Here is a 16,912-nt window from a genome sequence, read left to right as displayed (position 1 = left end):
ATTGCAGTAAATATTTGTATGAAAAACACTTCTAGGCCATAAGTAAAATAATCAAATACATATCGTTACGCCGCTGTGCAAACTACTACATTGCTGCCATCCCTAACCTCAAAATGTCATAATTACTCTAAATATACGTATGAAAAATCACTTTTAGGCCAAAAACACTCTAATAAAAATGTAGATTTCCCCTGTGGGACTAATAAAGTTTATCTTATAAAAACAGTGAGTACGGCGGTGCCGCGTGACCACGTATTCTTTCGCCGCCCAGTTGTACAAAAAACACTTAGGATAGACAGTGTTGCGGAATAACTAATTACGTGCAACGAGAGTACGTAATTCAATTACAAAATTTATGTAAGTGTAACCCATTACATTACTGGGAGAAAATGTTTAATTAAATTATAGTTGTTTTTGGAACTTTCCGTGGTTACAATTTTAGTTACATTTGAAAAAAAGCTGCAAAAGCTCAGATTTCTTTTTTTTCAAATCACTTCCTCCTTCTAATTGCTGATGCATGTGATTGGCTTTCTGTGGTCCTGTGTCATTCTGCTTAGTCTCAAACATAACATCATTTTCCAAATATGATCTCAAAGCACCATCATGTAGTGCAATTTATTAGTTTGTCTGAGATTTTGAAAAGGTTAAAGTCATAGTTACACTTTTGAACACATAAAAGAACATTTAACTTTTGAACAGTTTCATCTTTATAATTTTGGACTTTTTTTTAATGGAACATTCAACTATCTGGTTTGTCATATGAAGCGATTTTGTCTAAATTGTGCACATTTGTCATTAGGTCAACATGGTATTATGTTTTACGCAAACAAACACGTGCACACACGCACACACACACACACGTACACACACACATTGCAACTAACAACTTTTTCTATGCATCTACATTTCATCATGTGCTGCTATCAGTTTGTTAAGAACAAATATGGTGGTTAATGGTTATTTCCCAAATGATCTATGGTTTTAATCCACTGTTTTTAGAGGAAACATCCACGAGTCCTGTTGATGCATTAATTCAAAATAAAGAAAAGTGTTCAAAAAGTAATTTAAGCTATATTACTTTGTGAAAGTAATTGAAAATAAAAATATAAAAATAAAAGTAAATCTCTACACTACTATTACATTTTCAACTTGGTAACTTGTAATTGTAACTAACTACATTTCCAAAGTAATCTTCCCCACACTGATTGTAAGCGTCTAAATGCACTGCATCATACTGCCACCAGGGAGCGGTATGGGTTTCCATTTGAACTGACATCAACCAGAAAGCAAGAGCGCTGCTAGACTAGGCTAGCAACAAAACAAACTTCCCATCTAGTCAAAGTTTAGCGTGAAAATGCTTCTTAAGACGGTCAAACCGCTGCTGCTCCGTTGCAGGAGCCTCTCGCTGGCTTCTACGAGATCGTACTACGCTGACAAAGTCGCCCGCCTCGGCTCTCAGCCTGACAAACACTCCGCCGACTATCAGGTGAGCTAAATGCTAACGTCAACGAGCTAGCCCTTGGAGCTAACAGGCAACCTTGCTAATAAGAGGAGCTGGGATAAGGTCAAAATATTGACGTGAAAAAAAAATAAAAATAAAACCCCACAACTTTTAACTCTGATATAAGCTGCAACAGTATGAATGAACTTGATGCAAAAGTGATGCATTTGGGTGGATGTTCTCACTGTCCTCCTAAAAATACCTTGCAGTTAAAAAAAAAAAAAAAAAAAAAAAAAAAATATATATATATATATATATATATATATATTTAACATCAATTTGTGTCATTAACACCGGAAGCGCTTTTGATTTCTATTGAAAGTAACTAAAAGTAGGCGTCTCAGGTGTTTCTCCCGTGAGCCCTAAGCACAGATTGATAGTTAATATATTGAGTTTGGAATTGGTAATTACGTCTTTTACCATCTCATGTTTGCATTATTCAGGGATCATATAGAGCTTTAGAAAAAAAATAATAGACCAAAAAACACTTTTAAATTTGTTTTGCTATATTGACCATTTTTAACTTTCTGCAACTATATGGTCTAACTCAGTGATTCTCAACATGTGTTATGCGTATTTCCAACCTTTATGGAGCCAAGGCACCTATTTTAAAATTGAAAAATCTCATGGCACACCAACAAATAAAAATGTCACAAATACAAATACATAGAGGATACATTAATTACTGTATGTGCTTCCTGCCATCTAATAGAAGAGCATTTATTTGTTCTGTCTGTCACTATGCCTCACTGGCATAAATAGATGAATAAAGATACTGTATTTCTTGGAAATATATATATATATATATATATATATTTTTTTTTTAGCAAATAAGTAAAATTTGATAATTTCCCACGGCACATAATGTGCTGGTTGGGAATCACTGCTCTAGTGGTACGTGAAATAATCACTGAATTAATATGTTCAAACCCTTCATAATGTTACAGTGCCTTTTTTTCCCCCCTCTCCTAGAACTGTTTGTTTTCAAAGGTTAATTCAGGGACAATTTTTTAAACTTGTTAAGTTGTTATCTTTAATCGTCATTATCGTTTTTTTTATTTCCATATGTTTAAGTACAGTGTTAATGTTGCAATGATGCGTAATGTCGCATTGGCATACTATACGATTATATATACTTTTTAGCAACAAACCCTCTGCCTTGTTTTTGATGATCGCTTAAGCCTACTATGCTACTGTATTTCAATGTTGGTCATGATGGTGGTACTTGGAGAGCTAAGTATTTTTTTTTATTTCATACAATTTGTTTGGAATTTTGTAGTTATTTTGTCACTAGTTTATGCTATAGAATGAAACCAAAATGTTCATTTTACTAAAACAAATACCTATAAAGAGCAGTATTAAAAAAATGGCAAATTTTGTGGTGGTCTCTTATTTTTTTTCCAGAGCTGTAGTTGTCTGGCACAGTTTTTCTTTTTTTCCCCCATTTCTAATTCTTCGTACATTAAATGCAACATATGTTATATTATGTTACATGCCATTATTCATCAAGGGTAAATTCAGTGTAATTCAATGTATGTGGTCTACAAATTATTATTAATGATACCATGATATTTGGGTAGACAATCATGATTTTTATTTATTTATTTGTTTATTTTTTTATACTATCTTTAGAATATATACAAATGTAGTTTGGTATGCTTGTACTATAATATTAGCATGCTTTTTACTACTGTATGAACATGTGTCAAGAAACCATGGCAGAACATACAAATCTTATTTTTGTCTTCTAGGAGAATTATGAGCGGATGCAAACTCTTGTTGATGAGTTGAAAACCCGGACAGAGAAGATTAAATTAGGTGGGTGGGAATTAGTTATGGTTGAACGGTGGGCGACTGGTCAGAGCGTCTGCCTCACAGTTCTGAGGACCGGGGTTCAAATCCCGTCCCCGCCTGTGTGGAGTTTGCATGTTCTCCCCGTGCCTGCGTGGGTTTTCTCCGGGCACTCCGGTTTCCTCCCACTTCCCAAAAACATGCATGGTAGGTTAATTGAAGACTCTAAATTCCCCATAGGTGTGAATGTGCGTGTGACTGGTTGTTTGTTTATATGTGCCCTGCGATTGACTGGCAACCAGTTCAGGGTGTACCCCGCCTCCTGCCCGAAGATAGCTGGGATAGGCTCCAGCAGTCCCATGGCCCTTGTGAGGATAAGTGCCTCAGAAAATGGATGGATGGATGGATGAAATTAGGTATGTAAATTAGGATTAGTGGTTGATGCTACTATGCACATTCTTTTCATATAACACAGCAAACATGTATGTAATGTTAAATGTATTTATTAGTGAGTATTTTGAAATTGTCTTTTTATGTCACCGCTGTATAATGACTCTTATAATATTTTGGAAGACCTATCTTTATTAAGAAAAGAAGAAAAGCTTTTCTGACTATTCTGAGTTTGTGGAATCATGAGATAATAATATGTGCTGATAGTGACTTTCATGATGCAATGTAGTGGTCTCACAAGACTTCTTCAGGTTTGACTCTGTTGTTGTGATTGCAGGTGGGGGAGAAAAAGCCAGAAAACTTCACACTTCCCGTGGTAAACTATTACCCAGAGAACGTATCGACAGACTCCTGGATCCAGGGTACTGCTTGATGCTTGCATCACTTTTTGGACACACTCTAAAATCAAGGCTTAGTGATAAACAAGCATTTCAGTTTTTAATTTTATGAATTCTTCAAATTTACTCCTAATAATTTCTTGTTATTTGCTTAAAAAGATGCTTTTGGTTTGCCTAATGATGTCAACCGATTGTTCAACAGGACTCCTTTTTTAGAATTTTCACAGTTTGCAGCGTACGAGTTGTATGGAAAAGAGGAAGTGCCAGCAGGCGGGATGATTACTGGGATTGGACGAGTTTCTGGGTAAATCCTCTGTCTTAAGGACGGTACACACATAAAGACAATCGGGCTTTCTCCCAATTCTGCCCCTTCTTGACCAAACACCACAAATGCCCGACAATCTTATGTCTTATAAGATTGACCTTAGGTCTGAGGTGTGTTCCGAGTGGATTTGCCCCGATTTTATGGTCTGAAACAGATTAGGGTCGACAATCTTAAATAATGAACGTGTTTGATATTTATGACCAAAAGTCTTCATATGTGTGGGGAAAGCTGATGTCTCCCCGAGTCATGACGCCGTGAATTGTGAATTGTGATGCTTGTGCCCAAGCAATGGGTAATTGCATGTCCACCTGCACAATATAATTAATCCAGTACTTTCTTTTTCTGCCTTTAATGATGTAATGCCATTTTCTAAGTGTACCATGTGCTTCTGAATGTATATAAATATACATTTTCATTTAATGTTATATACTCTAGGTGTGTCGGGTAATAATCAAATTATGTCAATTTTTCTTAACCAGGGTAGAATGTGTCATAGTTGCCAATGATGCGACAGTCAAGGGCGGAACGTACTACCCCGTTACAGTCAAGAAGCATCTTCGTGCACAAGAGATTGCCCAGCAGAACCATTTGCCCTGTATCTACCTAGGTGAGTTTTAGAGTATTATTAAAGATTTGGCCAAGCACAAATAAAATGTGGACCCAACAAATTCTGTATAGCAGTTGCTTTGTAAAATAGGGTCTACGAGACATTCAGTTTTCAAGTCCAAGAGTTAAGTTGGGAAAAACAGGCTCAAGTATTCTTGAAACATCGCTACAGTCCAAAAAGTTTCCCCACAAATAAATTATGTTTTAATAATAAATAGGACTGAAGGTCCTAAAAAAAAAAAAAAAAAAAAAAAAAAAAGTTATTGAATAATTTTCAATAAAAATGAATACTGTACATTAAATGTGGAGCACAACATCTTGTTCTCAGGGGTCGCAGTTTTTCCTTCATGGTGAGTTGGTAAAGTATATTTGCCAGGTATGCGAGTGGGATTCGGCGACTGATTTGTTGGCAATTGTCCAGTTAAGTCATGTTTGGCCGTGTCGCTTGTCGTGCAGCAGGCGTCACAAGTGAGTTTTAAGTGAGGCACAAGTTAAACTTTTCTTTTTAAAAATACATTTGTCTGCGACATTTACTCAAAACATGATGTTCTGATCGCTTCAGTGGACTCAGGAGGCGCCAATCTTCCCAGACAGGCAGATGTTTTTCCCGACAGAGATCACTTTGGCCGCATTTTCTACAACCAGGCCAGGCTGTCATCAGAGGGAATAGCACAGGTAATACTGCAGCTCTTACCTGATGTTATTGAAAATATTCCACTGCAGAAAAGTTTTTTTTCGGGCTCAACTTCATGAATATCGCTTTTGAAAATACTATCTTTTATCTCTGTCCCTGAGATTGCGGTGGTGATGGGCTCCTGCACTGCTGGTGGAGCCTACGTCCCTGCCATGGCAGATGAAAGCATCATAGTCAGGAAGCAAGGAACTATTTTCCTCGGTGGACCTCCACTGGTACTTTAAGTTTTCTATTGAATGACAAAAATAATGTTTGTTATTGTCAGATTGACGCATAATTCTGCTTAATGATCACAGGTTCGGATACCAGGCTGGGATTTGTCTATACTCAGTTATTAAAGTGTAACAAAATCCCCTTACTTGTGTGTCAGGTCAAAGCTGCTACTGGAGAGCAAGTTTCTGCTGAGGACCTTGGAGGTGCGGATCTTCACTGCAGGTTGAAAACCACTTTCTCTTGACATTTGTGATGCTAGTTTTTAAGATTCTCTTGTTATAGTAACATTTCATTGAAGTCCCAGAAACTCACTTAATAGTTCTTTGGTTTTTGCCAGGTTTGCCATTGCTCAAAAGTTTGTGTCAGCTGCGGTTATACTGAGGGCTTATTTTTACATCTCAATTAAAATTGCAGCCATTTATCACATGGGATACGTTGCAGAAACCCCCCACAGGAGGTGAAAATCTGTGATATAGGGTGACCATATAATTACTATTATTTTTTACTATTGTTGTTTTTTGTAGTTTTAACCCTTCCACGTTTTATCTCCACTATACATTGAGTGTGGCGGTAAATTCAGTTGAACTGTCTCGCATTGTGTGGGGTTTTCATGAGTAACTGCTGGTTTTACTGTGATTAAATTTTTTTAATTGTCAGTCTTGTGTGCCCTGCGATTGGCTGGCGCCCAGTTCAGGGCGTACCCGCCTCTTGCCCAGAGTTCGCTGAGATAGGCCCCAGCTTGCCCGCGGTCCTAGTGAGGATAAGCGGTACGGAAAATGGATGGATGGTCTTGTATCGTCGCATATGTCCCAGCCAATCAAAACTGCAAATAAGCGTTGACATAAAAGAAATTTGCGGGTGATAACTACTAAGCATAAGTGAGACCCACCCAGCTGCTCTGGCACTGCCAAGCCGCACCAATACAGTACATAGAGTATAAGTGTATATAGTGTTTTACAATAATACTTAACTAAATATATAATTTCACATGTCCAGTGTTCCCTTGCTATATCGCGGTTCACCTATTGCGGAATCAGTGCATTGCAGATTTATTTTTTTCCATTTTCATATCGCGCATAATTTGACATATTGTGGGATTTTGAGTATATGTTGTACCTTTTTTGTCATAAAATAAACACTTCCTAGCCTAAAACATTAAAACTCTATAAAACAAAAACAAAATAAAAAAATTATTAAAACACATATTACAAGGATTAAAATGTACATAGTGTACAGTGCTACTGTGCATTACTGTATCTTTAAGATTTTAAAAGGTGTATACGCATATTTACACCCACATATGTGGCCAAAAAAGTGCACAAAGATTTGTCCAAACAATAACTCAGACATTATTTTTGTGCTCAAATGTTAGACAGTGTTGAACAATGTTTATTGTTGTGTGGACATATGTCCAAAAGTTTTTATTTTTTTTATTTTTTATTTTTTTTTATTTTTTTTTTATTTTTATAAAAAAACATCTAAAAAGAATTTGAAGTTATTTTGTCAATTTTCATTCCACTGCTTTTACTGACGTTTCAGATTTTTGCTGTGGTATTGTTCCGGTACTGTTGTGGAATTTTATGCAATATCGAAGTCAGAATTTTGGTATCGTGGCAATACTCTCCTTTCTCGTTTCCTCTCTCTGTGGCAATTAGATTTTTCTTTGACAATCGCGCCATGTTTTTGTGGTTCAAATAAAAATAATACCGTACAGTTTATTGCATGTGGATCCCTTAAACCGGATTCAGGGTTGCAGTTTTTCCTTTGTGCGATACCCCTCTGATTGATGTCCTTATTTGACAGGAAGTCCGGCGTGACAGACCATTACGCTTTAGATGACAACCACGCTCTTCATTTAGCACGGAAGGCCGTGCGGAGTCTCAATTACAAGAAAAATCTTGACGTAAATCCAGATTATGTCAGTTGTTTGGTGTCTGTGTGTGTGAGATAAGATGTTGTCATGTCTTTCAGGTTACTACAGAAGCGACTGAAGCCCCTCTTTACCCTGCTGATGAACTCTACGGCATCGTTGGAGACAATCTTAAACGGAACTTTGACGTCAGAGAGGTACATTGGCTGTGCTCTGTATTGATTCAAGTCATTGTATTTTTCTGTCATAGCCTGGCACATTTTTATTTTCATCCCTATCCCAGAGATAGACCTCGGGTGGGCCATGTGTGGCCCGTGGAATCTGGCCCACCAAGCATATTACAAAGATTCTTGTAGTATTTTTTTTTACAGCAATTTAGCACGGCCGCGCGCCCCCCAAAATTGGTTATGTATTAATTTTTTTCACTACTCATTAAATAATTGGTTAATTAATTTTAAATACTTAAATGGAAAATAGTAAACTATTTTACACATACTGTACATTTAACAATTTTATACATTTGCTGATGAATAACTTAATAATGAATAATGAAATTAAAAACATGAATACATTTTATCGTTAAAATAAACTTAATATATTTGGCATACAGTATACTGTAAATCTAAATTTATTTTTTTAACCTAATCTACCAATGACCAGCATAATTAAGAGCAAAAAGAAGAGGCAGAAGAGGTACCCAACAAGTCTGCAGTATTAGTTGTTCCCACAGAGTAAAGAACTTGCATGGTTTGGTTCAACATTTTGGTGTTTGAACAAAAGAGAAGTAAGCATTATATTTTGAGAACTGTGCGAGGGAGAGAGTGGGAACAGGCACTCAGGAATACTTTAATAAGGGTGTTTTAGACAAGATGTGTGTGTAAAGGAAAGCCACAATGGCCGATGCAATTTTAGGCCATTTATTGAACGCCGGGAGAATGGTAAAACACAGTTAGCGCACTCATGCAGAAGGTGCTCTCCCCACATCAGCACATCTGTGTGCGCGTGTGTGCCGTGCGTGCGTGTGTGATAGTAATAGATATCCCAGCAGACTCACCGGGCCCTGCTTCTCAAAGGAACATGCATGTAGACAAACACTACAGTACGTAGAGTATTATTGCTACCAGGTTTCAATACTTTTTCAATGTGTGTAAAATGTGTATTTTTATAACTTTTTTGTGTTTAAAGCATGTGGGAAGCTTAAAACTAGTTTTGTAAAATTATATGGTCTTTCTAAATGGTGGATTTCCACCTATCACAAGTGGTATCCACTGCGATAAACAGGGATTCACTGTATTTGGAAATTGCCTTATCTTTTGACTATCCAACAATATAGTCCTTGATTTCCCAGGATTAGCTGGATAGGCTCCAACACGTCCGCGACCCTAGTGAGGATAAGCGGTACGGAAAATGGATGGATGGATACACATAATGTGATTTTTGGCTTGTAGGTCATTGCCAGAATTGTCGACGGGAGTAAATTTGATGAATTCAAGGCATTATATGGAGACACTCTTGTGACAGGTAAGTAACTAAATCTAATAAAATAGTCGAATATGTTATATATACATTACTTTATCATGAGGGGTCACTGATGGTGTAGTAGTACACTCGCCTGACTTCCATGCAGGCCGTGGGGGTTCAATTCCAACTGACCCTGAAAAGGATAAGTGGTGTAAGAAATGGATGGATGCGTATTTCCATAAAGGAAATTATCCTTTTTAATGGAATCGTCAGCCTGCACTACTATTATTTGACTGTGAATATTTCCCTGCAGGATTTTCCAGAATTTTTGGTTACCCTGTTGGAATAATCGGCAACAACGGAGTGTTGTTTTCAGAATCTGCGAAAAAGGTAAAATATTGTTTGTAAGATGTAAGCGGCCTCAGCGGCTCAGTCATGTGAAAGTTTTTCAAAGAGTGAGACCGCAGTGTTCTCCAAGTGTCAAGGACTTAAACGCATTAGCCGAGTAAGCCCCCTCCCATGGGGATATGTGCTGCTTCCAACAATGAATACCAATATTCCTCTCATGAGAGCACCTCCTCCCAATAGATGATTTGTTCTGACCCTTCTTAGTGGAGGGGCTGCTACAATAAGCTTTCTAATTGCATTTGTCTGGGCCCGTTCCTGAGCGGCCCCTGAATACTATCGTAATAGCGTTGCATTTGAAAGCCACGGACCATTTTCATTCAACATCGTTCACTTAATTTGCCAGGCAATTCTGTGTGAACAGAGCTGAACTGTAGCCGCCCTTTAAATGGACGAGGCGATGATGGTGTCATTATAGACTCACACGCTTTTCACAATTGGGATTCGATTTGAGGAAAAAAAAAATCTGATTCATTTTCCAGTCTCGGTGTGAACATTGGTTGTTTTATCAGAGCGATTGCTGTTGAATGCGACGGGCGCGGTGCTTCAACTAAGCTCGGCGAGCACATCAGAGGAAAATCAATACTGTGCCCGCATTTGGAGACGTGCTGTCATCGCCGATGAAGCAGGCGGCCTTCTGTGTTGCTAAATGCTTCAGTCAAAGCTGTTTGTGTTTTTGCAAAAGTGAAAGGCTGCAAAGAAACGATTGGATCCAAGCTGTTGTAAAGTGACGTGACTGATAATTAGTCTCCCAATTTGCTAAAAAAATTGACTTAAAAGACAACCTCCAAAAAAGGTATCTGAACTTTTTTAAATTTACTCATCTGCTTCTCCTTTTTAGGGCACACACTTCATCGAGTTATGTTGCCAGCGAAACATTCCGCTTATTTTCCTACAAAACATAACAGGTGAGTGGGAATTGCTATCTTCTGTGTACAACTTTCACAACATACAAACACTGTCCAGGTAGATCAAGTACAAGCTCTTATTTCTTTGCAAATATTGAGTTTTGATTGATATTCTTTGAGTGCTATTCATTCATTGTTAGCAGTATTACGCAGAAACTTACGGTGGCCTGGAAGTGCAAAACAATATAACAAATTATGAAACACTTTTACATTTCAGAAAACAAATTAACAAAAGCCAAAACACTTTTACATTTAGGAAAACAAATTAACAAAAGCCGAAACACTTTTACATTTCAGAAAACACATTAAGAAAAGCAGAAACGCTTTTACAAAACAACAATACAAATTACAAAATATGAAACACCCGGAAAGGGAACGTTCCATTTCAGAAATCCCACGCCCTTTCTCGGCAAGACCCGCCCTGCTTCAACATGATTGGCTCCTCCATTGTGGGAAGTGTAGGCTACGCAGATGTAACGAGATGTCCATCCCAAATAGCAATTGTATATATGGACGCCTGTATAGGCGTTTGATGATGTCTATAAAATATATTGTACTTGATCACATTTCTTAAACCATAAAAAGATAGATTAAGAGTTAAGGAAGAAGCAGGTTGTTAAAGAGAGAGGATGCTGGAGAGAATTAAAGGAAAAGTGTGGCTATTTGAAAGGAAGCTGCCAGCTCCATTCATTTTTGAACGTACCGAGCAAGGGATCTACCTTACAAACATTCTGTTCACAAGTTATGCTTTTTAATCAACAGGCACATTATGCATTTTGAATATAGTTTGGCATTGTTGTTAAACAACATTTGATGCTTTATTTACTATTTATATGGCTTGAGCTGAGGCAACGCGGCGGCACGGCTCGCAAACCCGTAAATGTATTTTCACCGTAGGGGAAAGCTTCTGTGCATTTTGATTTAATGTAAACTGGGACGGAAAGACCGCGTGCAACGTAGTGTTTAGGTTTTTGTTAATTTGTTTTCTGAAATATAAAAGTGTTTTGGCTTTTGTTAATTTGTTTTCTGAAATCTAAAAGTGTTTCACATTTTGTTAGATTGTTTTGCACTTCCAGGCCACCCTAGAAACTACTTCAGAAATGTGTTTGTGGGTGGGCATAGCCCAATTTAAATGAAAAACAACAACATACTGTATTTTTTATCATCTCCGGGAATGGATGCCAATCACAAATTGCTGCGATATGCAGAAAGTGGGTAATTATGAGGCAGACATTTGATGTAGATCCAAATTAGGATTATTTGTTCTACCAAGTCCCATTCTACTTGCAGACTACTACAGTTGCTGTCAAGTTATTCAATCCCGATTGCAATTTATATTACATTTGAAAATGTACAAGCTTTCTGTAGCTCAGCAGTGAACTAGTTAAACAAGAATAATTTAAGTCACCCAGTTAACACAGTCTTACCAGTGGTTTCTCCCAATTCAACACAATATAGACTATAGTATATTGAAAATAACTGTAGTTTAAAATGCAGGTTGAATTCTTTTGAGCACAACTATGTGGTGAAGATTACTTCACCACTGGATTGTACTGGATTGTAGTGTGTGCTGAACACAGGTCATAATTTATTTTGAATGTTTGTTTATAACAATCCTATAACATACCAGAACATGGGCCAAAAGTTCTCCCAATTTGATGGCTTTGTTGTACCACTAGGTAGACACTTGAATCGTCGTTTCATCCACGTGTGTATTGGAAAGCATTGAAAAATGTCATTTTCAGAGGAAAAAAAAAATATTTAAAAAAAGTCAATCTTTATCAGCAAAAGTCATATTGTGTTAAAAAAAATTTATTCTTCAGTACACAGTCAATTGAAAAAAGAAAGATTTTTCAAGATAAAAGACAGTTGAAGTTTAAGAAAACACTTTCTTCCACAATAAATTGTGAAAGTTTTTGCCAGGACATGAGAAGTATGTCTAAAAAAAAAGGCATGTCTGGGAAAAAAAAGTTGCAATTTCTCAAGAACAAAGTTGTAATTTAAAAAAAAAATGTAATTTTTATGTTTAAAAAAAATCATCAGAAAAAGTTTTTTTTTTTTTTTTAAATCGACAAGTCTTATTTTAAGAGTGATTTTGAATAAATCACTGATATGTTCAGTGAATTTGAAGTTGACGTGACTTCCCTGTAAGGTTTCATGGTGGGCAGAGAGTATGAAGCCGGAGGTATTGCCAAGGACGGTGCTAAGATGGTCACTGCTGTTGCCTGCGCTAGCGTACCCAAGTTGACAGTTATCATCGGCGGCTCGTACGGGGCTGGAAACTACGGCATGTGTGGGCGAGCCTACAGGTAGGACGACTCCGGAATTGAGTATAGTAGTAGTACAAATGGATGAAGTGCACAAATTCTGAGCCAGAATGGCTGCTTTCAAGTTCACTTTGATAGGAAAATAACAGTAATTTAGGTTGTTAGGTGATGAACTGCTTGTGTGTTGCTCCTTCTTTGTTTGACGTTCCATTTTGCAATCGAACAACAGTGCTTTTAGACTTGCCTTGCCGGCAATTTTCCCACCAAGCTTTCTAAAATCACATTTTGTGTGTTTCGTTACTTTTCCATTTCTGCCGTTGTCATTGACTTATCCAAAGCACGCTAACCGACGTGCGCGTCTCCTTTCACAGCCCCCGATTCCTCTACATGTGGCCAAATTCCAGGATCTCCGTCATGGGCGGAGAACAAGCCGCCACCGTCCTGGCCACCATCACCAAGGATCAGCGAGCCAGGGAGGGAAAAGAGGTAACAAAAGGCCCTTCAGGAGATCCTGCCAAAAGCATAAACATAATGCTTTGACACCTTTTATTTAAAGATCAGCATTACACCATTACTTAATGTTGTAATGATTCTGATTAGTGCTGTCGTTGGCTCCAATTAAAATATGTTAGATGTCCTGTGGGGGATGTGTCGAGAGCTTTAATAGCTGCAAAATGACACCTCAGCTTGGTACTGATGATTAAGATGATGAGACATTATACTGTACATTGCTAACACGACTAGATGCAGGAAAACCTTCTGCAGTAATGTCCTCGCCAAAATGTGTACTATTTCTTTGTTCATGTAGACATCTTGGCCTCATGCTCATTCTTGAAAAATGTTCAAAAGTTCACAGCAGAACAGGAAGCCGCCATGAAGGAACCGATAGTGCGGAGATTTGAAGAAGAAGGAAGTCCCTACTACTCCAGTGCCAGGTGATGTTGGCCAGTTAGTGTTATGTGCAGGAGGACTTTGCAGTTACAGTGGAACCTCCAAAATCAAACGTAATCTGTTTCTGAACACCGGTCAATCGCCAGATTCGTTCATATTTACAAACAAGTTTTACCCATAAGATATAATGGGACCAAAAAGGGATTCAACTGTTGCCTTTATGTTTTAAAAGTGACGGGCAGTGCATGTGGTACTTGGGCCTTAGTTGGGGACTTACCTGACTTAATCAACCTCTTAACACCACCACGATCACTTCACAACTGTGCCACATAGATCATCTGGAGCCGTTCAGAATCAATAATTATCTAATAACATGAAAAAACAAAAGCAAAAATTTTTTAAAAAAAAATACTCATCAGCGATGCTTATTATCAAATGTATTGATGTGTGCAGATCGCTACAGATTTGTTTTACCAGTTCAACTTGGCCTGCTCTGACCAACCAATTAGATGAAATGCTGATGTTATTGTGGGCCAGTTAGCTGGCCCTGTGAGGCCAGTTTGAAATCTGATTTGTTCAAGGAACATTCCCATTGCCAATGTAGTTATGAGCCAGCACAGCTGATTCTGAAGGCCCTGGACATTAGATTGACATGGCAGCGAATAGAAGCTGAAATCTGATTAACCAAACATCGAACACATCCACATATCGGAAGCAGTGTAGCTAAGAGAAACGCAACAAAATGAGAAGAAACTGTTGGGAATAAACAAATTCACATTTTATGGAACTAGTGAAATGGTAGAATTTAGGTTGTTAAATGTAGGTCAGTGCTTCTGATATTGTTTAGGCCAGCAGAGAAGGCCCTTGACCACTCGCCACTGTTTTAAGTAACATTTTAAACATTCCTCAAGTCTAAAACCACTGTATTATAAGTTGAAATAAGACTAAAATATAGTCAAATTATTCGCCTTTTGATGACATGATGTAGGAGGAGCAAACATGGACTCCATGTGTCATGATTTTTAAAATACTTATCTGTAGATGAATAAAAACACACTTGTTTGACTTTGGAGGTTCCAATTTTAATCGACTTGCTTGCAAACAGTGGCTATACAGTAAAAAGTCAACACATCCCTATTCCAATGCCATGTTTTTGTATTACTAACAAACGAGACCAAGAAGCATTTCGGAATTGTTTCTACCATTAAAGTTACCTATAACATGTACACTTCCATTGAAAATAAAAAAAGAAATCTGTTCGAGAGGGGTAAGTACAAATAATCAATTGAAATAATGTGGTTGCATTTCAAGATTTTAAGTCTGCTTTTGCAAAATCTAGCTAGGCTTGGATATTTTCCTTTGTAAGGCTGCCACGCTACCCCATAGCTCAGACATATGAAGAAGAGGGGAGATTGCTGTCACATATATGGAACAGTACTTGCCAGAGATTTCTACATCTCCTTCAATGTTGCTGGCAGCCTATTTACAGCTTACCTGACCAGTTTTATTCTCTTTTCATCAAATTGGGCCCAGTTCTTGGTGTTGTTACTGTCGTGCCATATTTTCTCCACTTGTTGTCTTCACTGTGTTCCATGCAGTGTTGAATGCCTTAAAAATTGTTTAGTACCCTTCTCCTGACTGATACCTTTGAACAATGAGATCCTTCTGATGCTGAGGAAGCTCTCTGCAGACCATGGCTTGTACTGTAAGATGTGACTCCAAAATTGTCAGGAAAAGCTCGCTGGAATATCTGAACTTTATTTGGGGTTAATCGGAGACATTTTAAGGTGGCAGGTGTGTGCTGCCTCCCTTTTAGCATGAGTTTGAATACGATTGGCTAAGTGGGTGTGCACACTTGTGCAACTTCCCCTCTCACAAATGTTTTTTTTTCTTTCAATTGAGTTCTTCAGGCTAAAGGTTCCTTTAATGGTGGAACATGTTTTAAAATGATTTATCTCTGTCTTTTATATCAGAAAAACCTGGCATTTGAATAGGGGTGTGTAGACTTTTTATATCCACTGACTCGACATCAGCAAGCACCAGATTGGTCCTAATATTATGACTCTTCATGTTTCCCCACAGGCTGTGGGATGACGGAATTATTGATCCGGCTGACACTCGCCTCGTGTTGGGGCTGAGTCTGAGTGCCGCGCTTAACGCACCAACGAAGAAGACCCGTTTCGGAGTGTTCCGAATGTGATGTGCTCAGCCTGGACATGTATATAGTTATTATAGTCCTTTTGGTTTCATATATGTTGTTGCAAAAAAACACGAGAGCATCCACAGCAGCAGGATGTTGTTCATAATTTGGTGTAATTGGATGATGTACTGACAGATTATTAAGGGCCATTGTGAAGTTGTGCCTTAACTGTTACAATTTGTAAATGTCTCTCTCCTTTAAATATTATAAATTGTTTCAACAAAATGAGACATTCAGATGAATTTTCTTCAGGCGCATCACCAGGTATATCTGGATGGATTATCACATGGGGGCGCTGTTGCGCCATAAAAAAAATTTCCTGGAGCAAAATGGTGCGATTAAACATATTTTAAGGCCACAAAAGGGTTTGAGTATCCATAATAGTTCCAGTTAGGAAACTTCTAAACAGATGTCTTGAGAGCAGGGAACCAGGTGGGTTTGTTTTTCCCTTCTGTGCCAACCGTCTGTTTTCTCTCGATTTAAAAATATTGTGTCCTAACAGGAATGAATCGGATGCCATGTAGCTGCATGAGGAGCGCACGGTGATGTGTACCAGAGCTGTCTCTCCTCATGGTCAGTTTATTTGTCGAAATTAACGTGATAACTTATAATGACTCGTCCGTTTTTTTCCACCGGATGACATTTTAAAATTTGATGCAGCAGTGCTTTTCTGTGTTTGAAACTACAAAGTCCGCTGGTTCTGCTGCTGCACTCTGAAGCTGTTGACAGCAGAAATAACTCAGACCCCATGGTGTGTGTGTGTGTGTGTATTTGTGTGAGTGTGAATGCCACCCACACACTGCCTCCTCTAGCATCTGCACCAATTTTTAAAGCTGTTTTACTGGCCATCCCCTCTTCCTCTTTCATCAAATAACCCTGAAGCAGGCATTGAAAATGGATGAGTCTGAAAAGTTTCAAATTTATGGAAATAGCAAAAGTTCTCAAATTTGAACGAAAAACTAAAAGAAAAAACGTCGCATTCTTCTCTGAAT

At 38.0% G+C, this 16,912-nt stretch overlaps 1 protein-coding gene across 7 annotated transcripts; it reads left to right on the top strand.

Moving 5' to 3' along the window:
* The first annotated feature begins 1,251 nt into the window (after window positions 1-1,251).
* On the top strand, window positions 1,252-16,148 carry mccc2 (methylcrotonyl-CoA carboxylase subunit 2). Of its 7 annotated transcripts, XM_061767429.1 has the most exons (17): window positions 1,252-1,486; window positions 3,253-3,319; window positions 4,020-4,104; window positions 4,283-4,384; window positions 4,885-5,012; window positions 5,574-5,686; window positions 5,807-5,920; window positions 6,076-6,140; window positions 7,722-7,821; window positions 7,890-7,985; window positions 9,237-9,309; window positions 9,563-9,639; window positions 10,496-10,562; window positions 12,715-12,871; window positions 13,201-13,315; window positions 13,679-13,764; window positions 15,803-16,148. In XM_061767429.1, the coding sequence occupies exons 1-17, from the start codon at window positions 1,355-1,357 to the stop codon at window positions 15,918-15,920; spliced, it is 1,695 nt and encodes a 564-aa protein (XP_061623413.1). In that variant the 5' UTR covers window positions 1,252-1,354; the 3' UTR covers window positions 15,921-16,148. The 7 variants fall into 7 exon arrangements, 6 of the variants coding, with proteins under 6 accessions (XP_061623413.1, XP_061623415.1, XP_061623418.1 ...); XR_009787711.1 differs by lacking the exon at window positions 12,715-12,871; XM_061767431.1 differs by lacking the exon at window positions 4,283-4,384.
* Window positions 16,149-16,912: the final 764 nt, after the last annotated feature.

The sequence above is a fragment of the Phyllopteryx taeniolatus genome, chromosome 3, assembly GCF_024500385.1.
Source record: "Phyllopteryx taeniolatus isolate TA_2022b chromosome 3, UOR_Ptae_1.2, whole genome shotgun sequence".
NCBI lineage: Eukaryota > Metazoa > Chordata > Actinopteri > Syngnathiformes > Syngnathidae > Phyllopteryx > Phyllopteryx taeniolatus.
Note: the sequence above shows the minus strand (reverse complement) of the source record. Positions and strands in the feature narration are given on the sequence as shown.

What these genes read in the sequence shown, in the direction of transcription:
- mccc2 (XM_061767429.1), top strand. Translation starts at nt 1,355, where the DNA reads ATGCTTCTTAAGACGGTCAAACCGCTGCTGCTCCGTTGCAGGAGCCTC. An exon ending in TTTGCCCTGTATCTACCTAG is followed by an intron (nt 5,013 to 5,573) that starts GTGAGTTTTAGA and finishes TGATCGCTTCAG; the next exon opens with TGGACTCAGGAGGCGCCAAT. An exon ending in CCCTACTACTCCAGTGCCAG is followed by an intron (nt 13,765 to 15,802) that starts GTGATGTTGGCC and finishes GTTTCCCCACAG; the next exon opens with GCTGTGGGATGACGGAATTA.